A 24,972-nucleotide genomic window follows, 5' to 3' on the forward strand; every position below is an offset into this window, starting at 1 on the left:
TCCATCCTCTTTGGAACCCCCCTTCAGGTAGTTGAAGGCTGCTATCAAATTCCCTCTCACTCTTCTCTTCTGCAGACTAAACAAGTCCAATTTCCTCAGCCTCTCCTTATAGGTCATGTGCCCCAGCCCCCTGAGCATTTTCACTGACCTCTGCTGGACTCTCTCCAATTTGTCCACATCTTTTCTGTAGCGGGGGGCCCCAAACTGGACGCAATACTCCAGATGTGGCCTCACCGAATAGAGGGGAATAATCACTTCCCTCGATCTGCTGGCAGTGCTTCTATTAATGCAGCCCAATATGCCGTTAGCCTTCTTGGCAACAAGGGCGCACTGCTGACTCATATCCAGTTTCTCATCCACTGTAATCCCCAGGTCCTTTCCTGCAGAACTGCTGCTAAGCCAGTCAGTCCCCAGCCTGTAGGAGTACATGGGATTCTTCCGTCCTATCCCATCATCCAGATCGTTAATAAAGATGGTGAACAAAACCGGCCCCAGGATTGACCCCTGGGGCACTCCGCTTGATACCAGCTGCCAACTAGACATTGAGCCATTGATCACTATCTGTTGAGCCTGACAATCTGGCCAGCTTTCTATCCACCTTATAGTCCATTCATCCAATCCATACTTCTTTAACTTGGTGGCAAGAGTACTGTGAGCGACTGTTTCAAAAGCTTAGCTAAAGTCAAGATATATCACTTTCCCCATATCCACAACTTATGGTTGAAACGGAGTAAATCTAGACTAGGGGTTCTCAAACTTCATTGTACTACAACCCCCTTCTGACAACAAAAATTACTACATGATCCACATGATGGGGGACCAAAGCCTGAGCCTTCCTGAGCCCTGCTGCCACGGGCAGGGGGACCAACCTGGAGCTGAAGGGCTTCAGGCCCAGGCAGGAGACCTGTAACCTGAGCCCTGCTGCCCAAGGCTGAAGCTGTAGCCTGAGCCCCGTCACCCGGGGCTGGGTAGTGGACCTTGGGCTTCAGCAAGTCTAATGCCAGCCCTGACAACCCCATTAAAACAGGGTCCTGACCCACAGTTTGAGAACTGCTGATCTAGACACTACATGCAACAATGTACTCGGGAAAAGTCCTATATGGGGGCATCCCCGTCTTACCCGGTGTGGGTGGGGTGAGGGGGGTATTCCTATTTGGGCACCTACATAACAGCCAGATTTTCAAAAGAGCTCAGCACCCAAGCTGCACTCTTTAAAATAAAAATCTGGTCACTTTGGTGCCTAAATGGGAGCTGATCTGTTTGAAAATATGGCCCATGGTATGGAATTGTCTCTTACCAGGTGACTCCCTCTCCTTTCTGATATTTTATTCATCCGTGCACCCCGAGCCCTGACTGGGAGTGGTTTTCTACCTGGCAGCACAGGAAGGGAAATCAGTTACCTACCATCTGTCCCACCCAGAAGTCACACCTGCTACTGCTCTTTGTTAAAAGTACACTTGCCACCACATTGCTCACTGCAGCAAGTGGGTCCTGGCCTGATTAGGATTAGATGTTCAGAGAACACCTGATGAGCAGCACTATGGCAGGGAACTAGGGCTGTTTGGCAGGACCACTTGAGGTTATCGCTTTGGCTCTCTCAGAATCTTTTCCCCTCGACATGTTCACTGCACTTTTTGCAAAGGTGGTTGGCTTTAAATGCACCGAGTTTATACAGTCTCTGTGGGATTCTTGTCCAGAGATTTCTCCAGTTCTCACACAGTTTTATGGAAGACACAAAAGCCAGATACAGTCATACCCTGGGCTTCCTCCTTCCCAAGTGTATTCTGCTTTACTTTCCAGTTAAATGGATCTGCTGAGGGGGCAGAGAGGATAGTTCGCAGCAGCAGGATCCTACTGATATTCCTGTTTGTGTTCAGGCATAGTTCATCATTCCTGCAGATTATTCTGTGGAGCCAAGAATTATTCTCATCCAAAGAAGAGGGAAAGCTCTGCTTCTCCACATCTGGTTCTCTCCTCTCTCCATGCTTTGGGGCAGGCCTCCAATGCGCAGACACTTTGGGGACAGGCATGGAGAAATGGCCAGACTAACACATGCATGTGGCATTTTTCTAAATACAATGTTGATTCCACATGGCTTCCTGTCCAAGGATCTCAAAGCACTGAACACACGTGAATGCATTAACCCTAACATCTCAGTGAGGTAGGTGATTATCAACCTAATTTTACAGATGGAGAAACTACTACACAAATTGGGGAAGGCCCAGGTCCTCAAAGGTATTTAAGTACTGTTGTATTAATTTAGATGGAATATATGGGCCAAAGGTGTTACCCAGTTACTGTCCAACATTAAACAGTGTCAGACAAGTTTGGGGTTTGATATACACACACCTTAGCCTGCTTCCTACCCTGGCAAACACACCAGTAAACCCTGTTAAAACCTTTTATTAGAGATACAGAAAAAAAGAAAACCAGGTAAAGTATTTGAAATATAAAGTAAGGCGTTTATTTTAACCATTTTGTTTTTGTTTTTTATCTGTGGAGAATTTGTAGAAGGGAAATCCTCTTTGTGTCAGAGTTTTTTAGATGATGTTAAAAATGGCAATAAACGTCCTTGGTGGGAACAGAGAAGAACTTAGTGAAGACAGGCTGCAGCTGTTGTTAAAGTTCAATCCCATTTCATAACAGACAAAAACAGACAAACACACACAAAAGGGATGAGAAAAGGACAGCCAAGATAGAAAATACAGCTTCTGACTCTGACTTTCACTTGCAACCTTGCTGCTGAAGAGCACACCATCTTATTAGCCACTCCGGTCTGGCAAACTTGCACCCGCATCGGGCTGTTTAGCTCATTGCTTTTAGGTGCCTGTTTTTGGTCCCAGACTTACAGCAGTGCTGCAGTCTTGGCCAGCGAAGCCAGACACTTATTAGACAGAAGGCAAAAAGGAGGGGGACAGGAAAGAGAAGAAATAAGGTGGCAAAAGGAAAAAGACTCATGGGGGCAGGGGAAGAGAGACAAAGTCTCCCATTCCAGGTGTTGGCTGGGATTCAGCTGGAGGTGGTGGTGTCCTCTGGGACTGGATCCCTCTCCCTGGCCCCGTCTGGTCAGGACAGCCTTCAGGATTAGGACGAAGAAGTTGTGGGTCCCCGGTGACCGAGGGGGGTGGCAGTCACAGTGGAGAAGCTCACTTTTTGCCTTTCTCTCATCTCTCAATCTACCACCATTATGACAGCCTCCATCTGCTTGTATTGTTTCCCCAAAGTCTCAGTTTTTAAAAGCCACCCAAGGGAGCACGGCATGGAGAGCCCATTCTTTTATTATTTTGTTCACCAATTTTGGCTTATTGCTTTTTGGTCTGACACTGTCTTATTTACTAGGCATGAGTTTAACACAGTCCTTGAGCTACATTAGTTGGCCTTTTGGTTTGTACTTAGTTTTTTCTTATGCCCAAATAAATGTTAGTCTTTAAGGTGTCACCGGACTCCTTGTTGTTTTTGTGGATACAGACTAACACAGCTACCCCGATACTTGTCTCCCCTTTGCAACTTTTCCCATTGAAATTTATTGCCGTAGGTTACTGTGACACTCCATCAACTTTCACAAAAACGAGGAGTCCGGTGGCACCTTGAAGACTAACAGATTTATTTGGACCTAAGCTTTCATGGGTAACCCCCCCCACTTCTTAGATGCATCTGAAGAAGTGGGTTTTTTACCCATGAAAGCTTATGCCCAAATAAATCTATTAGTCTTTAAGATGCCACCGGACTGGTTTTGTGCCCTCTGATACTTGCCATCAACTTTCACTTCCTTTTTACATTTGAGTTTACAATTAAGGTAAATTTGATGGTCAAATTATGACAACAGAACCTAAGATCCACTGAAATCAGTGGGAATGGATAGTGTTTCCATTAGGATCTGTGTTGAAGTGAAAGCAGCAAAGAATCCTGTGGCACCTTATAGACTAACAGATGTTTTGGAGCATGAGTTTTCGTGGGTGAATACCCACTTCGTCGGATGCATGAAGTGGAAGTGACTGGCCCAAGGTTGGACTGGGAGCTAGAGGCAGACTTGGCATGAGCTCCTTGGAATCCTAATTCCCAGCCCCCTACTCTCACTACCCCTGTCCCTGACGAGCTGGCAACCCTTTGTCTGCTTAACTGATTTGCAACATTTGGACAAGCTGGACTGGATATTTCTTCCTCTAGCCCTAGTGGCCACATGCTGATGGGAAGGGAACATGGGGAGAGGGAAGATGGGGGCAAGTGTATCTGCTGTGCTGGGGAAAGGGAAGTAGCTGGGCCTCTTGCCTTAGATCAGGGATGAACCCCGCTGTTCCTAGCCTGGGAAGCGACCCCCAAAGTCTGCAGGGCGCCCCAGCCTGGGGCTCGGCCGGCACTGGCCCGCCTAGGAGCGCTGGCCCTTCTGCCGCGAACCGAAGGCTGCTCCTGGCCCGGCTCCGCCATCCCTGCGCCCGGTTCCTGGGCAGGGCCCTGCCCTGATGCCCGCGGGCGCTGAGAGGCGGCTCCGAGGGGAAGGTCTGGGTGGTGCCCATGTGTCCGCCGCAGCCCCGTGCGCCCCGGGGAGAGGAGAGGCGTGTCGGGAGGCGGCTCCCTGGGCGGGGCGGCGGCTCGCTGCCCATGTGCCCGGCAGCCCACTGTCCCTCCCGGGGGAGGGCCCGGGGGCGGCGCCCTGGGGGTGGCTTCGGTGCCCGGTGCCCCCGCTCCGCGCCGTGCGCCCCGGCCCCTGGCAGGCGGGAGGCGGCGCAGCAGCAGCTATCCCAGGAATGCGCTGAAGATGGCGGCCGCCAGGAGAGCCCCGAAGAGCGGGCTGCTGGAGCTGCGAGCCCCGGGCGAGCAGTGGCTGCGGGTCCTGGTCACTCTGGCCGAGGACTTCCTGACCGTGAGCCCCGGCAAGGGCGCGGGGGCCGAGGAGCCGCCGCCCGCCCCGGCGCAGCTGAACGGCGGGGAGCCGTGCGCCCAGGTGCCCGAGTCGCTCACCAACGTGAAGCGCACGGTGCGGATCGTGAAGCAGGACGTGGGGGGGCTCGGGATCAGCATCAAAGGTGAGGGGCGGCGCAGAGGGCGAGGGCTCGCACCGCTGCTGGCCTCGGGCGCTGGCCAGAGAGCAGGGTCCCTTCCCCGTGGGCTGAACCTGCCGCTTGGCTCGAAGGTCCTGCCCCGCCACCGCCCCAACTCTCCCTGGTGGGCACCTTGCAGCGCCCAGCGCCGAGGCGCAGCTGGAGGCGGCCCGTGCCCTGTGGCACCTCGGGGAGTTGGCTGGTGCCTGACCAACTTCTGCGCGCGGCCGGGTGCCAACTCCGTGTTTGCTAAAGCGGCTGGGGAGGATGCCCTGGGGGTGGTCACGGCCCTAGGCCCCCATCTCCCGCTCGCCTTGAGCTGGAGGGGCGCTTAGCACGGCTCCGGCTGAGCTGCGGGAAGAAACCTGTCACTGCCGCTTGTGGCTGTTGGGGAAGTTAGAAACGGACAAGCGAGTCCACCGGAGGCCCCCATCCTGCACTTGCCCGGAGGAGCAGAGTGAAGTCGCTCACGTGGGCGTTTTCAGGGTTAGGCCTTAGGAATGTAACCCATGCAGAGGAGTGACAGGTTCTGCTCCTTAATTTCTAAACTCCAAATGCCATGATTTTACAGAGCCCTGTCATTTGCAGTGGTCGAAAGTTGCAGCCTTCTAGCAGTGTATTTTTAGGTCTGTTATATATCAGTTACACGGGCTGCATCAGCTCCCAGTTAAAGTGTTACCTTTACATACAAATATAACTTGGCACTGCTCCTGCAAAGACTTACATACATACTCAGTCTCCATACTCAGTGTGGACTGCTCAGGGTGCATAAAGTTAAACACGTGCATGAGCCTTTGCAGGACTGGAGCCAGGGTTTCTTTAAAGTGCTTTTTTATGTGAGTTGTATGCTGGCAGGTTTACATGTGCTGTGTGTGCATGCTGTAAATCTAGAATGCAATATCTTCCTACTGTATTTTCCACTGCATGCATCCGAAGAAGTGGGTTTTAGCCCACGAAAGCTTATGCCCAAATAAATTTGTTAGTCTCTAAGGTGCCACAAGTACTCCTGTTCTTCATGTGAGATCAGTTTGTGAACCTGAAATGGCCCATCACTTGCACTGTGTCTACCTAACGTTAGGTTAGCCTGAGTATACAGAAAAAGTGATGCCTCTGAAGAAGTGGGGTTTTTTTACCCACGAAAGCTTATACCCAGATAAATGTTAGTCTTTAAGGCGCCACCGGACTCCTCGTTCTTTTTGAGAAAAAGTGAGTGGATCTAATGTGTCTAGGCAGGGTTGGGTGGTGTTGAACAGAAAGGTTAAACTGGTTAGGGGAGGGGGGTTATTCTATAATAAATTATTCCATGAAAGTGTAAAAAGAGCTGAGAATTGTTCTCCCCTTATGTCCCACATAATTCAGTTCATGTCATATTTGGTGTCTTTTAACTGTGAATGCTGGTGGTTGTTTGCATTTACCCACAGGCTAGGCACTGGCATTGCATTTGTATTGTGCTGTCACTGATGTGAAAGGGTGTTTACCTGTTCTTTTATTGGCATTCCTGCACATTAGCCTGGAGCCTGCAACAGAGTTCTGTTCCAAAATACCATCACCCCTACCAAAATATATCTAAATAAAAATCCACAGTCCACTGCACTTACTGAATTAGTCTCAGTGAAGGCTGCACTGTAAAAGCACTGCTATCCTCATGATCAGCACAACTCAAACGACCTTATTTGTGCAACTTTGCTGCTCAGAGGAAGTCAGCACAGTGGCTGGAAAAAGCTTTCAGGAATAGACAGTTTTAGCACAAAATGAACGGGACTGTGAAGGTATAATTTTCTTGCAGCTGTAGGGCCCAGTTGTTTATTTTGACAGTTGATGCTTCACAAGCCACACCTGGCAGACAGGCAGCTTTGACCTTCAAAATCCAAGACAGAGATAATGCACCTTGTGGGGAATCTGAGTGAACTCAGAGAGCGTTGACAGGAGGAGATGTTGGAAAACTGATCTATTGCCAGGCTGGCTTTGGCCCATTAATACATACTGGGTGTGGTTCACATTTCCACCAAATTAAAGCCAATACAGGAGCCAGATCTGTCTCTTTCAAATGTTAAAGAGTTGGTGTTCTTGCCTCTGGAATTTACGTGAGAGGGGGAAGAGGAAAGGACAGGGCACATCTGGGAGCTGAATAAAGCACAAAAAAGCGAGCAATTAGCCCAAATGAACCGTTCCTCCTATTTCGTTCTTTAGAGAAGTCTTTAACTTAAGTGGCCTGTACATCTGATAATAATCTGATTTTTTTATATCTGCTTTGCTCTTAATTCACATCCCCCTCTCCCTCTCTCTGTTTTGCAGTTGAGATGGCTCCAGGCTTAGAGAGCTGTTACCATATATTGATTTTTTCCAATTACAGATCTTTAATGTTGGTGGTGCGGAGGGATGCTATGGAGGAGATTCCTTATTCCTCATTATAGAAATGTGGAACTGGGCCTATATTGTGAGTTCAGTCTCTTGAGGGAGGACTCCTTTTCTATGCATCCCACAAGCCCTTGTTCAATAAAATCCATACAGCAGAGCAAAAACATAACTTCTTTCAATATAGTCACAAAACTAAGAGCTCAATGTGGTTCAGTGAAGTCTAGAGCTCTGCCCCTGTTCTGTCTTGGCTGAGCCCTTGCCGAAATGTTCCTATTCATGCTACTAGTGGCAAAAAATGTGGACATCTAGATCCAGATACTCAAGAGTTCATTTGGCTGCCAGATGGGAGATGAGCTCTTTGGAAAATGTGGCTGCTGGAGCGGTAGCATAACCAACATCTGTTTAGTGTGACGAGGCTGATCTAATTGATTCTTCTGTGCCTTCTTCATGCTTTCCCCACTGCTGGAGGGGCTTCTTTATGGAGGCATACTGTGCAAAGACTGTGTGTTGCACAGAAACGTGCTCTGATCCCTTTACATTGCCCAGACATTGGACTCCCCTTTTGCCTTCAATCTGCTGATGAAGTATATACGTGCTGTTTAAGAGCTAGAGATAGTTAATAATCATAATAAAAAAGCCATTAAAACTTTCAAGATGTACATTTTTGTAAATCCTGAGCATCAACATGGCCTGGTTTTTATAACCTTCGTCCTCTTTTCCTCTATTCCAGTCCCACTGTTTCTCTGTTCCCTTTTCTGTGTCTTGTCTGAATTTTAGAGTGAATGTTAGCTCTTTGGCTATTCTGGGGTGGGTTTCACTGGCTCTCTTTCATCTTGGACCTGAGAAACCTTTTTGTTGAAACAGGGTATCTGCAAATCAATTCGGTATCGATGAATAGGTACTTTCCAGCAAAAAAATTTCTGTCTAAAAATTCGCACCCAGCTCTCATCAGCACTCAGGTGCTCCTTCCTAGGGAAAATGTTACTCTGTTCAGTTAACGCTTCATTTTTGCAATGACACGTGCAAAAGTAATGTCATAACAATTCATAAACCGGTGCAGCTGGCCATGCAGATGTGAAGGTGACCCTCAGTGCCTTGGAGGGTGGAGAGGGCGTGCGAGAAGGCACTACAAAGTGACACTTTTCCATTCAAATGCAATAAATGTCATATTTGAACATCAGACTTTCCTACCAAAAAAATGAACACTGACAGGAATCTCTAGGCAGCTTCCATTTCTCTGAGGAAACCAATGGAACTCCAGCAACCTCCCCAGAGGCGCACACCTAGGTTTATCCCAGTGGTTCTCACACTTTTTCATGCTGTATACTAGTTCCTAAGACAGTGACGCTTCCTGAGCTCCTCTCCTCCCAGTTCGGAGAGCAGAGAGCTGGAGACTGTTACTCCATCTGGCTACGTACTGTTGCCACACTTCTCACCAGAGGAGCCGAGGCCCACGTTCTCCAAGTTAGGTAGGTACCTAACTCCCATTGACTTTGAGTTAATCCTGTTGACTTGAGTGCCTTAAAAGTTTTACCAAACAAACACAGAAATGCCCCTTTCGAATCCCCTCCTCACCCTTTATTAGCCTCCCTTATTGCAGTGCTGGAGCGCCTCACAAACTGAAATGTCTTTCCCCTCCCAACCCCATTGTGAGGTACTGTTATCCCCATTGTACAGGTGGGGAGCTGAGGCTCAGAGAGAAACTAGGTGACTTGACCAAGGTCACACAGCCTCTTGCAGAGTCGGGAATTGAATCCAGGGTCCTAAGTATCAGGTTAGCACCTTAACCTCTTTTCCTCTCCAGCTCCTGCTGGGCTTTTGTTCACGGTGGAAGAGCTCAGCCCATGGCTCTTGGGAATTGAGAGCTACATCCAAGACGCAGTCTCTTGCAGTCCAGCAGGGTCGCTTTTTGATGCCTGCAGCCGTCTGCACTCTAAACTTTCTTGGTCATTTCCCAGTTTGACCCAGGCCACCTGTGTATTTATTAAACTTCTTATTTTGGTTTCATTCACAGACATGGTAGCAGTGGAATTTCTGCTAGAGAGACTCTGATGAGAGCCGGACGTGAGACAGCCATGTAGGGAGCAGATCTATGCTTCCTTTCTTTTGCATTTCACTTTATTGATGTCTAGTCAGAAGAGCCTCTAGAAACTCTCAGACAGGCCTGGACTGGGGTGGCATAAACAGCAAGTATCACTCCTGGGAGACTAATAGATGCTTCATCCATGTGGCAGGAGCTGCTCTGTCCTGCTGCTGCTGCACAGAGCTAAGACTAAGAGCCATCTCTATCAATCATACATGTAGCAACTGGCTGAAACTGAAATTGAGGAATCTCATATTTCCAAGAAGAGAGCCAGTATCTGGACGTCTCTCTTCCAAGAGCTATGTGGCAGAATGTATTTTCTGAGATTCAGGCAAGAAAAGGACAGTTGCTAGGACCTCTGGGCGGAAGCGGGGTCAGAGGCTTACCTTCTCTGATTCATGCTCCTCTGCACTATGATAAAAGTAATGAAAATGATTTTCTACCCAAAAATGACACCAGCAGTTGCGAATCTGATGCATTACTAGGGAAAATGAGCTAAATCTTGATATATTGGCACTCAGATTTGTTTAAGCAGGACGCTATCTAAGTAGTACCTTCTGCTTTCTGTATATAAATAGTATCTAATCACTTCCTTTTTCCTTTTCTTTTCAGGCGGCCGAGAGAATAAGATGCCTATCTTGATTTCCAAGATCTTTAAGGGACTGGCTGCAGATCAGACAGAGGCACTGTATGTAGGAGACGCTATCCTCTCTGTCAATGGGGCTGACCTTTCGGAGGCGACGCACGATGAGGCAGTGCAGGCACTGAAGAAGACTGGCAAGGAGGTGGTCTTGGAGGGTAAGTGCCAGCGCAGACCTGTGTATGAATGTGGTGAACATTGCCAATAAGACTGTGTGTGCTTTCCCCATGGCTGAGATACAAACCCCATTCCCTCGCCCCATAGGTGCTGCTGGGCTTGTAACAGGGCCGTTCTGCGACCAAATGGCATTTGCTGTTTATTTTTATTTCTGCACAGTGCATCTAGGTTCAGTGTTGGGAGGTGCCATTGAAGGTTCTCTGGGGGCTCCCCCCCAATGCCCTGGAAAGGGCCAGAAGTGTCCAAAATGCAGGGCATGTGGGGCTCAGCTGGGCCATGCCTGAATTGGGTAACAAAGGCAGAGTGACCAAATGATGGACCATGGTGAAGGAAGTTTCCACTCGGAAACTCTTAATGCTGATGAAAGTTCACATGCCACCTTTGCCATCCCGAACCCTTTGGGGGTTCTGCTTAGCCTTGCCAAAGCCATGAGGGCCTGGGCTGAGGCTCCCTGCTGGGGGATGCCCATGGGAGCCAGTCTGACCAGCAAGGGATTTTACATGCCAGATGGGCTGCAATATGGAGGCATCCGTGGTGCCTGCTCTTTGCAATAGCGAGGGCTGCACTGGCAGTTCGCCAGCCGCCTGAGATCCAAATCTGCATATACATTTACATACCGTTTTTAATTAAAAACAAAATATGCACAAACCATTCTATCCACTCATTCTGAGAGTAGGAAATAGCTGCTGGGATCTCCTTGAATAGATGGACAGAAACTGCTTGTTCTGCTCAGTCTCCAAGGTGGCTGTGGGGCAGGACTCTGAGCCACCTTGGGGCTGCACTCTGGGTTAAATGTGGCATTTCAGTTCAATTCTGCATTGCCCGGCTCACCCCAGATCCTAGTGTGCATTACTTCACATTCTGGGGATCACAGTGCTGATGCTACTGGCTAGATCTGGCATAGGTGCAGTGCAGGCTTCCTTCCCCATGGGCTCTGCCGCTGTCTTCACCACAGTCCTCACTTGTGTTTCCCCTTCAGCTCCACGCTTGAGTCTCCCCCATGGCTCAGTCCTGGCCTACAGCACCCCCGGTATTATAGTGAAGGGCCTGGTCTGATCAGACTCTGTTAACCGAGTGTGACTGGTGCTTTCTGATAGAGATAAATGTAGGGAGTGATGATATCGCATTTCAGTTTCAGATACTTTACAGACATGCACTGATACCTCTGCTGGAGGGCCCTGGGAGCTAGGCTCCGACTGTGCTCTCCATTTCACCCCCAGATGCACTGAGGCAGAGTGGGGATGACTAGCCCAAGGTCTCAGAGGCAGGGCCGGCTTTATGAACGGTGAGGCCTAATTCGAATACCCAGGGGCAGTCCGGGGCTTCTGCGGCACTTCGGCGGCGGAGGGGTCCGCTCCAGGTCTTCTGCGGCACCGAAGGACCCCCTGCCGCCAAAGACCCAGAGCGGACCCCCCTGCCACCGGGTGAGTAAAAAAAAATAAAAAAGTAAAAAAGATGCCTAAGACACAGGGGAATCGGCTTAAAGCTGGCCCTGCTCGGAGGGAGTCAGTGTCAGAGTATCAGAGGGGTAGCCGTGTTAGTCTGGATCTGTGAAAGCAGCAGAGAGTCCTGTGGCACCTTATAGACTAACAGAGGTTTTGGAGCGTGAGCTTTCGTGGGTGAATACCCACTTCGTCAGACGCAGAAAGTGTCAGAGTGTAGAAACCTAGGCCCATGTTAGACCTGGGTGATGGCTGGTTTTAGACTGAATTTGGATCTTAGCATGAGCCATGTGCTCAAAGCATGGACCAAGCCAATAAGATCATGCGGGAGAAGATCATGTTTGTGTTGTATTTGTAGTGACCCTGGAAATACCAGTGTTACGTGATTGAACGTCTGGGCTGAAGTAATAGAAACATAGAAAACAGGGTTACCTGGGCATCAGGTTCAGGCTTTAGTCCTAAAACTCCTTTTTTTGTCTTTGGCTGAAGTCTATTAACCGGCAACAATATCCCTTGTTTGCTGCTGAGTGTGAAGAGCAAGGGTTTCTAGGGCTCTTGGACAGAGCTTTTCCCCACCTCAGGAGCCGTGCTATGATGGGAAGGTGTCTCCTGGGCCTGAACTTGTTACAAGTTTTTTGGCTGATGCTTATAACTGTGTTGCTGCTAGTGTATAAAATACAAGAGTGTATATGGTTATATTGGTGTTTGGGGTGCAACCAGCACCATGTGGCCCTTTGGGACAAATAAAGGAAACTGAGTGCAGGGAAACCTTAATAAACATATTAGGAAAATAATTTCCAACAGGTAGCAGAGGTTAAACTCAGGACTTGGCTGAGACCATCACATTAATCTTCATGTGTGTCTTGCTGAGATTTGAACCCAGGTATTCAAAGATGAGACTCCAGTGAGCTGGGAAATCCGTTCAGCTCCCTGTTCTAAGCACTAACAGAGAGATTTTAAGCTGTAATGTTATTTGTTTTGTGTTTGAAATTCCAGTGAAAGCTCAGGCTAGCCAGAGCACAGAGTGTTCTGGTCACATCTCTTCCCACCCCTGGCATGCTGAGAACCTCCTCCCCTGCCCACAGGAGGGGCAACTCCCCTATGGGATGATTTGCCCCCTTTTTTGGCCCATGTAAACTACCAAAGCAGCATAAAGAGGCCATAGCAGAGGCTGGAATCTGGTTTGCAGTTAGACAACGTGGACAATTTGTTCTGTGTAATCCTAAGCCTCTGGGGCATAGGGTGTAAATATGTCAAGTTCTAAACCCTTGAAAGCCAAAGTTTATGAATGGAAGTCAGAGTAGCGTAGTACTTATGCAGCAACTTTCTTCCTGGACTCATCCTCACCTGCAGCAGCATGAACAGAATAGATTTAGTGCCTGAAAAAAATAATGACCATTTAAAAAAATCCCATCACCCAGGTCCCAGTGAGAGGGGAGATCTGGGAATGCTGATCTGGTGTTTTTGGAGGATGTTAATTTTAAATTGCCTGGCACATCTCAGAGCTATAGGAAAGATGAAGTGATATGGTCAGGTGAGCTGGCAGTGAAGGGCCGCGAGTGTTGGAAGGTTTCAGGAGACCCACTCAATCCAGACACCTGGGAGGAGAATCTCACGCTGCCTTGCGTCTGAGCCAGCAGACTGAACTGCTGGGCACTGGGAAAGGTTGACCCTGCAGTCACTGGCGAGAGGCTCATGTCGGATGTGGCCTGACTGCTCTGTTGTGAGAGAAGTCCTACGTCCCCTGCGAAGTGGAGAGGCCAGTCATGCTGTACTGAAGGAGAACCTGTAACTGGCCGAAGGAGAGAGTCGCAGTGACTGGGCTGGGAGAGATGAGCTAATGGAGATCAGTGGTGTCTGTGCTCTGAATCAATTAGCCTGGCTTGCCTGTCCAACAAGCGGGAGAGTCTGACATTGCGCTCAGCTGCCCGAGCAGGCTCTGCCAGCCTCTCAACCCCGGGTGGAGTGGAGATGGACTGGCACAAGAAGGGCAGACTGCTAGAGAGTTAACATCAAGTTTTAGTGGGGAGCGCAAACATCCTAGCTGTGACCTGTCTCCTCCTCCCCCTTTTGCCAGAACAGCCACAAGAATGAAAGAACCAGCCCGGGATCCTCCTGGGTTCTGGCCCTACCCCCAAAGAAGCCTCTCTCGTCAGTTGGTCAATGGCAAATGGTTTAGCATCTCCCCAGTGTTTTGTTTGAAAGCCAGGGCAGAGCCTCAGCTGGTGGATAGCTGCATACCCTATTGATTTCTGAGTCATTGAGCAGAGCTGAGGCCTGGCCCTGGGTGTAAATCCTAACACTCTCCCTTAGCTGGACACATCCTGCATTCCTCGGGCTGAATTTAGTGCTGGTGAGAGGTGCTGAGTTGACATCCCATGAGACGGAAGCACAGCTGGGCAGTAGCAGGTCCCCTTGCTGCCTCCCGCCAGCATGCTTCAGAAACAGGAGAACACAAGAAGGGTCAGACTGGGTCAGACCAATGGTTCACTTAGCCCAGTATCCTGTCTTCCAATTGTGGCTGGTGCCAGATGCTTCCAAGGGAATGAACAGACCAGGGCAGTTATCAAATGATCCATCCCCTGCCCACCAGTCCCAGCTTCTGGCAGTTGGAGTTTAGGGACACCCAGAGCAATTTAGCTAACAGCTAGCAATGGAGCTGTCCTTCATGGACTTACCTTGTTCTTTTTTGCCCCCTTCCGGGGTGACAGCAGACTTCTCTCCTCCGCTCCCAAGCCCCACTGACAAGTACAGTCTTGGCCTCTCTGCTGGGGCCCTGTAGGGAAGGGAACAAGTTGTTTTGTGTAGGTTTTTGTGGCCTGCGCACCAGTTTGCTAGGCCCTGGGCTGAGACCAACCCTCCATTTAGCCTGTAGAACAATGGCTAGTCCTGAGGGACCAGGCTGTCGCCCAGCTGGGAGGGCCCACGCAGGGGGCAGTCTCGTGGAGCTTCCTACTAGATCATTCCTTCAAAGGGTGGTTCAGGCAGACGGATCACAGCCAAGAGCCGGTGGGTCCCCAGGGATCCATCAGAGCCTGGGGCGTCCCATTAGAGGAGTGTCTCTCCCTGAAGGCAGGTTCAGTGGCACAGACAGAAGGTCCTGGAGCCAGAGCCAGTGCAGCCTTCTGCCAAGATTTCCCTCTGCTTTCCAGAGGGGACAATGCATTGTGCACCTCCTGCCATTGCAGGGAGTCCTGCCCACTGGGGAGCACTCTGAGGGATGCAGCAAGGACACTCCTCACTTCCACGCAGGCAGAGGGGAAAATCTAGGCATGGAGCGGCCCCTCCCTGTGTTCATCCTGACAGGGCACCCGTCGGTGTTAAATGCCTTTAGGAGCAGCCTTTTTCTTTTCCCCTTTTTGGCTCCTGCAGGGTTCGGGGATGGCGAGAGCGTTTCTGGGGCTATTGGGACAGAGTGAAAGGCCAGGTCTAGGTATAATGAATCCAGGGGCTGCAGACATCGCTCCAGGAACATAGGCCTCTCTGACATTGGCTCAAGTAGGGCTGCCTTAACTGGCAGCAGACTTGGTCATGCTCAGACACAAAACCCCTACTGTGCAAGGTGTCACAGGAGCAGGGACAAGCTGGGAGCATGAGGCTGTTTAATAATAACTTCTAATTTCCATCCAGACTGGCACCTTGACTCTGGCAATGGCCAGCACCAGTTGCTTCAGCAGATGGTGTAACCTCATCCCCTCCATTTTGTGCCTCTATAAAGGACAATCGGACAATGACTGGCCTTCAAGGCAGTCTCTCCCTAACCCTGGGTATCTAGTCTTTGATTTCTGTCCTGAACCATGGAGGCTGATTTCTCTGATACCTTTTTAATCCTAGCTAGTGGAACTGTGGGTATTTATTATTATTATTCATATGTGTGTCCAGTCCTTTTCTGAATCTTCCTTACTAAACTCTTTGCCTGAGCAATAGCTTGTGGCAGAGAGTTCCACTGACTAATTGTGTTGTGTAAAAGAACTATTCCTGTTTGATTTTATTGTGTCGCCCTTGTTCTTGTATGCTCAGAAAGGGTTATTAGAACCCCCGATTTACATTCTTTATACAGTGCACTATCTCTCGCTCTCATATTTTTCTCCTCTCTTAAATAATGGTCCTAACCATTTAAATCTGTCTTTGCATTGAGTCTTGCCAGGCCTTCCACTACTTCTCCGACACTTTCTTGTGCCTTTTCTATCTCTGCTGTATTGTTTGGAGGCACAGAGGTGATTTGCCCAGCATTGTGCAGTGACTCAGTGGCAGGGCTGGAAATAGAGGCCAGGAGTCCTAACACCTTAGTGCACAAATGACATAACTGAGAATTGGTTTCTGTCGAGTGGGTAGACGGGCAGTGGAGTTAGTGTGTCTAACATCACAGCAGTCAGGGAAGGGCTGGAGACCTTGCGGAGGGGGAGTAGAGGCAGATTTTATAATGTCTTTCCTAAGGGGTCGGTAGGAGGGAGGAGCCGTTCTCTTGCGGATTCTCAATCCACTAACAATAAACTAAACTCCACCGTTTCCATTGCTGTGTCCCATCAGCCCTATGGCTACTAGTGCAGAGCAGCAACTGCCCCAGCTGTGAGGAGGGAGGGAGGGAGGGGCCTTTCCCCAGGCACAGCTAAACTCGCCCTCCCATTCAGCTCTGCTAATCACCCAGCCGACTCAGACTGTGGAGCACTCTGGCCCTCCAGACTTGGTCTGTGTGAACAGGAGAGCTGTTCTCTTTGGCTCCAAATGCTTCCTTGCCTTCTTCTTTGGATCTGGAGGGCTTTCCCTCCCCCACCCCCTGCCCCAAACTGCATTGTCTCTAAACTCTTTTTAGCTTTGCTCAGCCCTTTCTGTGGCTTGGTTCCTCCTTTCTCCAAAGCTCCAGAACCACACATCATCCTGTGGAATGTGCTCCTCTGCACAGTTGCTGGAAGTTGATCTTTTTAACCAAAGAGAAATGCGAGAACTCCTTTCTCGCCAGGCCTGTGAAATTCTTTCCTCAAACCTCTTGCTCGCTCACTTGTTTTTCTCTCTTTCCTTTGGCCTGGGGTTGTTTCCTTTTCTCCTAAAGATTTTTTCTCTCTTTCCTTTGGCCTGGGTTTGTTTCCTTTTCTCCCAAAGATTCTGGATGAGGCTGGGATGAGCTGCCTTGTGTCTGGGGAGAGAGATCAGAGGAAGCCCCTCTTCCCCGACCTGAACTGTTTACTCGACCTGCTGATAAGTCAGCAGTGCTGAGAACACGGATCTGCAGAGAGGGCTTCGCTGTAGTTTGCTGGGGCTCAGATGAGACCCAGCAGGCTTCTTTAATATCCAAGCAGGTAAACTGCTCCTGTGCTCCTGTGTTCAGGGACTTGGCGTCTTCGTTTGATTCCTTTGCAGCCTCACAGGGGCTAAGCAGCAGAAGGTACTGGCTTCCCATCACTCAGTGTGGTTGGTTGCAGGTAACCTCCCTCGAGCGTGGCAGGACGCTGTTCGCTTCATTGCGGGAGAGCCAGTTCAGGTGTCTGGGCCAAACTGAAAGGAATTCAGATATCCTAGCTCGGCACATGCTCATTTCCTTGGCTGTTTCCACTGCTGAGATATCAAGGCAAGACGTGACAGCTCCAGCACTATGAGTTCACTGAACAAACATGTCTTGCTCCCAGGTTTTGGGTTTGAGTTGGTACCTAGCCTTCGTGCAGTTCTGTTCTCCTCTGAGCAGTGATGATGGCATGTGGGGAGGTGGCAGGGAGGCGAGGGTCAGGATGTGCCTTTCCTCACCTGCGGTGCTCCAGGCTTTCCTAGCTACGCTCTGGCACAGCAAAACCCTGCTCAGCTGATTGCAGCCTGAACTTATGTGACTGCAGACAGAACATTGTTAAGCAAAGAAGGTGGAGTTGTTTTTTAAACTCTCCTCTGTATCTTTGTTCCACTGGCCCTTAAAGACTGGGGAGGTGGCAGGCATTCTGGCTCTTGCTGAAGAGCAGGTTGCCTGAGAAAGGGCCTGAATCATTCAGCTGAGCAGCTGGGGGGCCGGAGTGCTCCAGCTGCGCTCGACAGCACTCTTGGGAGGCATCCAGCATCAACAATGGGGTGAGCTGCAGGTTTCCCATCTCGGGTCTCTCTGATTCCTCAGCTTTTTGGGGGTTCTTTCCTCTGACAAGCCTGGCTTCCAGCTTAGTTCCCATTTCCTTTTCCGGATGTGATTTGTTTTCAGGCCACTTGGAACCCTGACTTGGAGCATTTCACAAAAATACCAATCCATTGTCTGGCTACCCTGTGATGTGGGGTGGGATTGCAGGGTGAGCAGAATTACCTGAGCTAGCTCTAGTCTGGCTCGCTTGGGTATCAGAGCAGGGAAGCCCAGCAGCACGGGCTGCAGCATGGGCTGTGCTTTGTGGGCAGAGCCGAGAGCTAGGCTAGCAGCTTCTCTCCACCCAGCTGAAGGTGAAGTTCTGCCTCTGCTGGTGTCGCTGGCCGTGCCTCAGAAGTGTGCCTGGGCTGGTCAGGCCTGTGCCATAAAGTAGCTCCCTTTTCCAACTGCAACATGCCAGGCTGTGTGCGGGGGAGGGACCCCCAGAGCGGAGGCAGTGAGCTAGACTGGCTCAAATGGCTGTCACAAGGGCTGGTGAGCGGCAGTGGACAGACAAGGGTTGAAGCAGGGAGGATTCTGGTTGTACAGCTGTGACCTGTATTCGTTCCAAGGCCCAAAGAAAAGTTACAGTGAGGTTAATATCATGCAAGTGCTTTCGGTCCTCCAAGCCTCCCTCAGCCATAGCCTCACAGCTGGGAGCTGGCAGCCTTCTCAGAGGCGCGCTTTGTGCAGAGACAGAGTTCAGAGTGCTGTCTGCTGCTCTCAAGAGGGAGTAGAGGGAAAGCTGCTGAATCAGTCAACTCTGCCAGGAATTCTGCTCAGCCTGGACTCACGGAGCACAGAAGGGCTGGCCATGGCTGTGAATGCTCCCATTACTGCGAATGCTGAGAGCGGGCAGAAGGGGATGGGGCGAGAAGGCTGGGGTTCAGTTTAACCGCAGGGCTGAACTTGCTTAAACAAGTGGGTGCTGGAGGGTAGAACTAAATCACAAACCAGCCCAGGGCAGAACTGCTGCGTTGAGCTGACCAATCCCCTCCTTCCGCCCCACCCCCCCACCTCCCCGTACAGGGTGTGAACAGAAACAGGCTGCTGCAACAGTCGAGGGGATGGAACAGGAGAATGGCTGAGGGGAGCCACGGGGTGCCACAGTTCTCCACGCTAGATCCAAACATGGCTCTGAACTCTGGGGCAGATGGGCTCTGGGCGCCTGCTTCCTGGCTCAGGGCTGTCTCCGATCCATGCCTCATTCAGACTAATCGGCTTGTGAAATCTGTGGGCTGAGAACTGCAGGAGAGGAGATTTCTGGGTTTCCCTGTTCCTGAGTGGGCTGGCAGCGCTGCTGGGAGAGCCGTTCTTGTGCCGTTTCTCCCTTGGTCAGGGCTGTGCAGAAATAAAAATTAACTAGACTCTTTGGAACCTCAGCAATGTTCCCCTTGGAGATCTGAGCAAAGGGTTGTCGTCTCAGAGCTGTTTCCCTGCCCTGGGCAGGGACAGCTCCAAGCACCAGCACGCCAAGCGCGTGCCTGGGGTGGCAAGCCACAGGCAGCGCTCTGCCGGTTGCAGCAGGCAGGTTGCCTCCGGCGGCATGCCTGTGGAGGGTCTGCTGGTCCCGCGGCTTCAGCGGACCTCTCACAGATGTGCCACCGAATCATCAGGACCGGGGACCTCCCAAAGGCAACCTGCCTGCCGTGCTTGGAGCAGCAAAATACCTGGAGCCGCCCCTGTCCCTGGGTCAGGGGCTCTGTTAGGTTTGCATTAGTCATTCTCTACTGCTTTGGCCCCTCATTGCTTGCACCAACAGTTTTAATTTTCCTCCAGTATCAGGGCGCATCCTATACCAGCCAGTGAACTGGCGGGCCAGATGTCCTCTCTGCCATGGTAGAACTGCTCAGGCCCTGGCTGTTTCGTTCTTATTCCAGCCTTACAAATAACAGCAGATGTCCTACGAAGCGATTTCTATGAGCCTTGATTGTTAAGTGATGCAAAAACTGCCTGTGTCATTGTGATGCCACCATCTGGGGTGACCTTCGGGACTCCAGAGCTAAGTGTGTGAGCTGCTACAGGTTGAACTGAGGAGCCAGGTCCCGCTAGCTGGGGCTGACAGACACACATCTTCTGTGGATTGGGCACTGCTATGCACCGACCAGCAGTGGGTTTCATCACATCCTGAGCTCTCAGTTACGGCTCCTCACTGGGGGCCAGACGCTGACATGGATTTTAGCCAGATGGAAAATGGCATACCTCTTTTTGTACCCAGATCTGCTCTGTGGGCACTGGGCACCTTCCATGTCACCACAGCTGAGAGGGAAACCAGGGCCTGTAGGGGTGACGCTCACCTGGCGGAGACAGCAGGAACCACAATGACATTGACTCTTCTGGGAGTGGCTCTTTGTACAGCCTCTTGTCTAGACAGTAAGGCCAATTACTTGACTCTTCTGGTACCTTTCAAGTGGGGCCAGGATTCTCTTGGGCAGCCCCCTTGGCTTGTGGCTCTGGGTCATGGACTGTAAGTTACCTGCGGTGGCCGTGGAGTTGGTCTAGGTGTTAAAATTTCAGGTAGCTGCTTTGAAGAGGCTGCTCTGTTTGTTTTTAACAGGTGGCTGCTCTTGCAGTAATTTCTCCTACTGTGTGCCTCCAGCTTCCACACCTCTTTAGCTCCGAGTGGACACTCCCAAACCCCCTCTCCAGCACATTGTGCTGCTTCTGTGCCAGCCCCATGTTTTTTCAGTTAGCTTTGAAAATTTTCCATAGGCATCCAAGACCACAATGTCTCCATAATGATATGCACCAAGGCAAAAATAAGGCTGAATCAGCTCTCTGCAATTTATAATCATGTCAGGACACACACCAGGGAGCCTGACCACTAAGGAACAGCGCTGCCTCCCTGCTCAGGACCAGCCTCCCTGCCATTAAAGAGACAGAGTGTACATATGCTTGGAGCATAGACCTTCTTTCTCTGAGTGCAGTCATACAATAAGGCATGATTTTTCCAGGTAGAAAACTTTATTCTGAGTGAGCTAAGGTGGTAGGTAAATATAACATTCTTAGAACACTGCTGTCATATATTTTTAAAAAGGTGTTTGAAATGTGGGAAATTCACAGATATATTTCCACGAACAATCTTAATTCTGACCCCATATGTCTGCCCACTGCCTCCCTGACTTATTTTCTCTGTTTGCACCACATTTGGAGAGTGCAGCAACGTGGAGAGTTCTGGCCTGTGTATATTTTGGGTTGTAGATGAAGCACATTAGGCTCAGACACAAAGTGGCTATTAGACAACGTTGTGTCTAGGCATGGGGAGGGGTGAAAGGTGAGATGTTTGTGTTCTTTGCTATCCACGGTGGCAGAGGTGAAGTAGGGGTGTCCAGGGCAGTGGCATCTATGTCTAGGAGTGGGTGGATCTGGAGATTTGTATTTACAGTGTGCTATAGATGATGGTATTTCCAGCCTGAGGTAACCATAACCATCATATTGTGGCAATCTCTCTCTTGGTTCTTGCTGGTTTTGTTGTATGTGTGATAATTAAAGGTTTGCAGTAGTCCATACTGGAAGTGTGGATGAGGAATAGTGATTGGGCAGGGCTTTGTGGCAAAGCCCGGAGCTGGAGCGCAGAGCAGCTCCGGAGCAGTGGAGCTGCAGGTTTTTGCCTGGAGCTGGAGCGGAGCCAGGGCACAGCTCCAAAGCCCCATGATTGGGTATAATGGGTTAATAGCAGATAGGCAGATGATAAGCATTGATATGGGGTCAGAGTTAAGGTGATTTGTGAAATTTTAGCTATAGATTTTTGGGCTTTCCATTTTTTTAATAACTACAACATTTTAATAATGTTTTCATTTAACCAGTGTCTATTTTCAGCCTTGATTCTGTCTTAGCAAAGTTGTTTCTTGAAGAATTTTGTTAGCTTTTGTGTGAATATCTTTTCAAGAGGTAACAACAGAGGATTGTCTCTTCTGATGTGGAGATTACGTATTTAGGTCTATCAAAAGACAACCTACATTCCATGAAACATAAGACCACAAAAATATTCAAATCAGGTGCTTCACTCATGGAATTTGGCCCTGAGTGAGTCAGCAGAGTGCACAATCCGTGTGAACCCGAGTCACGTAGCTGTCCTGTTTGCGAACTCCTGGCATAGCCATAAATCAGTGAAACTCTAAGTTGGGCCTAGGGTGAGACTGAGGCCCGTTGAGTCAATTAAAGGTTCAAAATAAATACCAAATTTTACACCTAATCTTACCAGCAACATCCTTGTGCACTAGACCTCCTCCTGACCTAGACTGTTGAATTCAGCTTCAGACTTGAAGTTTTTAGGCCAAGTCATTCTTGATATATGTGAGCCTGTGTATGTGTGTGTGTGTGTGTATAAACATTACCTCTCCCCCTCCCCTGCCAAGAATGTTGTGCGTGTATCTACACTGGAGCTGGAGGTGTAATTTCCAGCTCAGGTAGACATACCTGCACTAGCTCCGATCGAACTAAAGTGCTAAAGACAGCAGCATAGCCACGATGGCACAAGAGCAGGGGTGGGGGGCAGCCATCCCAGCTGGGATCCTATCGGAGACCCTAGGTACATACTCGGGTGGCTAGCCCTCCTGCCGCTCCCGCATCGTGACTACACTTGTGTTTTTTAGGGTGCCCACTGTCTGAGAGGGAAACTGCGCCTGGAGGTGCAAATTGCCTTCCTGCTGCTCTCAGAGAGTTTGTAAGGTTTATTTCCTTTTGGTTTTGCGTCATTTTACTTCATCTTTTGCCATGTTCGTAGTGTCTTGCATTGTGCCCAAAAAACCTGAGCAGCATTGGAAGGGCTTGGAGACATGCCTCTAAACTGCACTGAATGTGGAATAAATGTAAGGAGCAATTTTTCGAAGATGGGTGTTTGAGTCATGCTCGTGAGATCTGTGCAGACTGTGTAGCTGCTCACAGGAGGGGTGTTTGTGGCCCGCAGTGCAGTCAGCCACTTGCAGGCACAGATCTCTGGAGGTGTATAGTAACTGCATGCGCTTTGTTGCCAATTTCTGTGTCTGTTTGTGAAACTGGGGCTCTCAATGTCCCTCTCACAGGATCTGTTTGTTGTAAATGTGTTGCAGCAACACAGCTCTCCCGTACTCAGGTTTCCATGTGATTGCTCACAGGTTTCGGTGACTGTCTCCACCAAGGGCTAGCTGGTCAAAAGTTCAAAGCGTGGGTGAGAGTGCAAATCTCTCAGGTTACGCGGCTCTGCCTGGCTGACTGGAGTGGGGTTGGGGATCCCAGGTTTCATGGACAAAAGAGGGGAAAGTGTCTTTAAATTTAAAATACGCATTGAATACAGATTTCACTGCGAGGAACAACAAGGTGTGACGTAAACCAAGAGGGGCCAGGGGATTTCAAGGTAAAGCAGCTACGCCTGCTTTCCTGCCTTCTGTTGTACTGAGACATTTCAGAGGAGTGTACGGAGTTCCATGTACAAATGCTTTGTCATAACCTCAAAGATCTACTCCAGATGAGGATTAGAGCTGGGTGAATAGTTTCCAGGAAATTGTAAATCCATCAAAATGGCTGTTTCAGGGCGACCGAAGCCTTTGGTTCATTTGGGTAGAATTTGGCGAATAGTTTTAGCAACATAAAAAATGAGGAAAAAAATGTAGAAAAAGCCAAAATGTTTTGTTTTGACATTTTCAAAATAAACCATTTCATTTCAGAAATGTCAATGCAAATCAAGCTGAACAATGTTTTGGGTCTTGTTTTGATGAGTAAAATAAAAACAAATCAGTTTTGGTTTGAAACAACAATTTTTCCCCCTGGATGTTTTGGCTTGAGCTCTGAATTGAAAAGTCCGTCCCTCAGCTCCAGTGAGGATTGATTTATTTACTTGGGGGGGGTCTCATCATTGAACTGCCCCAGTGTTGAATCCCATTTGATCAGCCCATTATATGTGCCAGACATCAAGTTCAGAAGTGGGTTCAGGTGGGGCTTAATATGTAATGAAACAGGTGCCAGGGCTTAGCCCTGGCACAAATTAAGCACTGATGCACCCCCTGTCCCACACACCCATACACCCAACCCTGCCTCTCCCCATGCATCCCCCAACCTACAGTCCATCACAAACACCCACCCCAAACATAGCCCCACACTCTGCTCAATTTGCTTTGCGGGGGGGCTGTTGTTTTGGTTTCTAAATGGGGCAGGGGACGCAGGAGAGCAGTGCTGCCCCCCAACCACCCCATTCCCATTGCTCTCTCAGTGCGGGGAGTGGATTTGTTAAAATTCTGCCCTGCCCGATACATCACTCCTGTACAAAGAGGCTGCATGCCACCTGAACCCAGATCGCTCTGCTCTTGGCCTGGATTGGGGCTTGAATCCCCTGGAGGGGAAGAGCACTTCATTCCTTGCGCAAGGGGGTCCAGGATCGGGCCCAGGTCTCACCTCCTCTCAGTGCGTCTCCCCTGCAGAGGGCAAGCTGGGCAGAACCCCTCCTCCACAACAAGCATGTCTGCTGCTGGGGGCTGCAGCAGCCAGGATCGCGGGCACTATGGAGGTCAGCACCCCCTGGCTGAAGCCCAGAGCCACCTCCCTGCCTGGTGCATTTTGTGCACGCTGCTCTGACTGCTCCATGTGCCTCTTCTGACTCCCCCAGTGGGGCCCTGCCAGTGGCACCGAGGCCACTTCTCAGAGCTTCCCTCCTGCCCTGGTGTCCAGTTCCCCCTGCCCCGCACTGTGCCCTGGCTGCATGGTCACTTCCTCAGTCTCTGACACTTCATCTTTCTCCAAGTTGCCAGCAGTGGGGAGTCTCTGGCTCTCCTGGGCCTCCCAGGGGCAATGGCCTCCTCATGGGAGCCCCCCAGAAAGTGAAGGGGTGCTGGCAGAAGTGCTGGTGCGCGGGCGGGGGTGGGGGATCCCTGGCCCTGAAGGACTTGCTGCCCAAGACATGGAAACTCAGCTTGCGTTGATTTACCTGCAGATGTACTCGCTGGGTGTCAGGCATGCTCAGCATGCTCCTGGCCTTGTGCAGGTGGGGTGGCGGGTGGGTGAAGCGGCTGCAGCCCAAGCGTAGAAAGGGGTTTCCGTGGGAGAGGGAGCTCTGCCTCTGTATTCCTGGGATCGGTATTCATGCAAGGGCACAGTAAGAGGGCCGTGGAGATGTATTGTAGTAGAGGTGAAGTGAGTGCAGCAATCAGATAACTACCTACACACTAAGA

The 24,972-nt window shown here is 50.1% G+C and overlaps 1 protein-coding gene across 3 annotated transcripts in view; it reads left to right on the forward strand.

Moving 5' to 3' along the window:
- SNTA1 (syntrophin alpha 1) overlaps nucleotides 1-24,972 on the forward strand; it is a 77,478-nt gene that overhangs the window by 6,647 nt on the left and 45,859 nt on the right. The window contains exons 1-2 of one of the 3 annotated variants that reach the window (XM_032793333.2): nucleotides 4,703-5,024; nucleotides 10,093-10,278. In XM_032793333.2, coding sequence (XP_032649224.1) covers nucleotides 4,757-5,024; nucleotides 10,093-10,278 — 454 coding nt within the window. In that variant the 5' untranslated portion in view covers nucleotides 4,703-4,756. Of the gene's footprint in view, nucleotides 1-4,702; nucleotides 5,025-10,092; nucleotides 10,279-24,972 lie in introns of those variants that run through there. The other 2 variants (XM_032793334.2, XM_075072320.1) reach the window with 2 other exon arrangements.

This window comes from Chelonoidis abingdonii, chromosome 14, assembly GCF_003597395.2.
Source record: "Chelonoidis abingdonii isolate Lonesome George chromosome 14, CheloAbing_2.0, whole genome shotgun sequence".
Taxonomy (NCBI): Eukaryota; Metazoa; Chordata; order Testudines; family Testudinidae; genus Chelonoidis; species Chelonoidis abingdonii.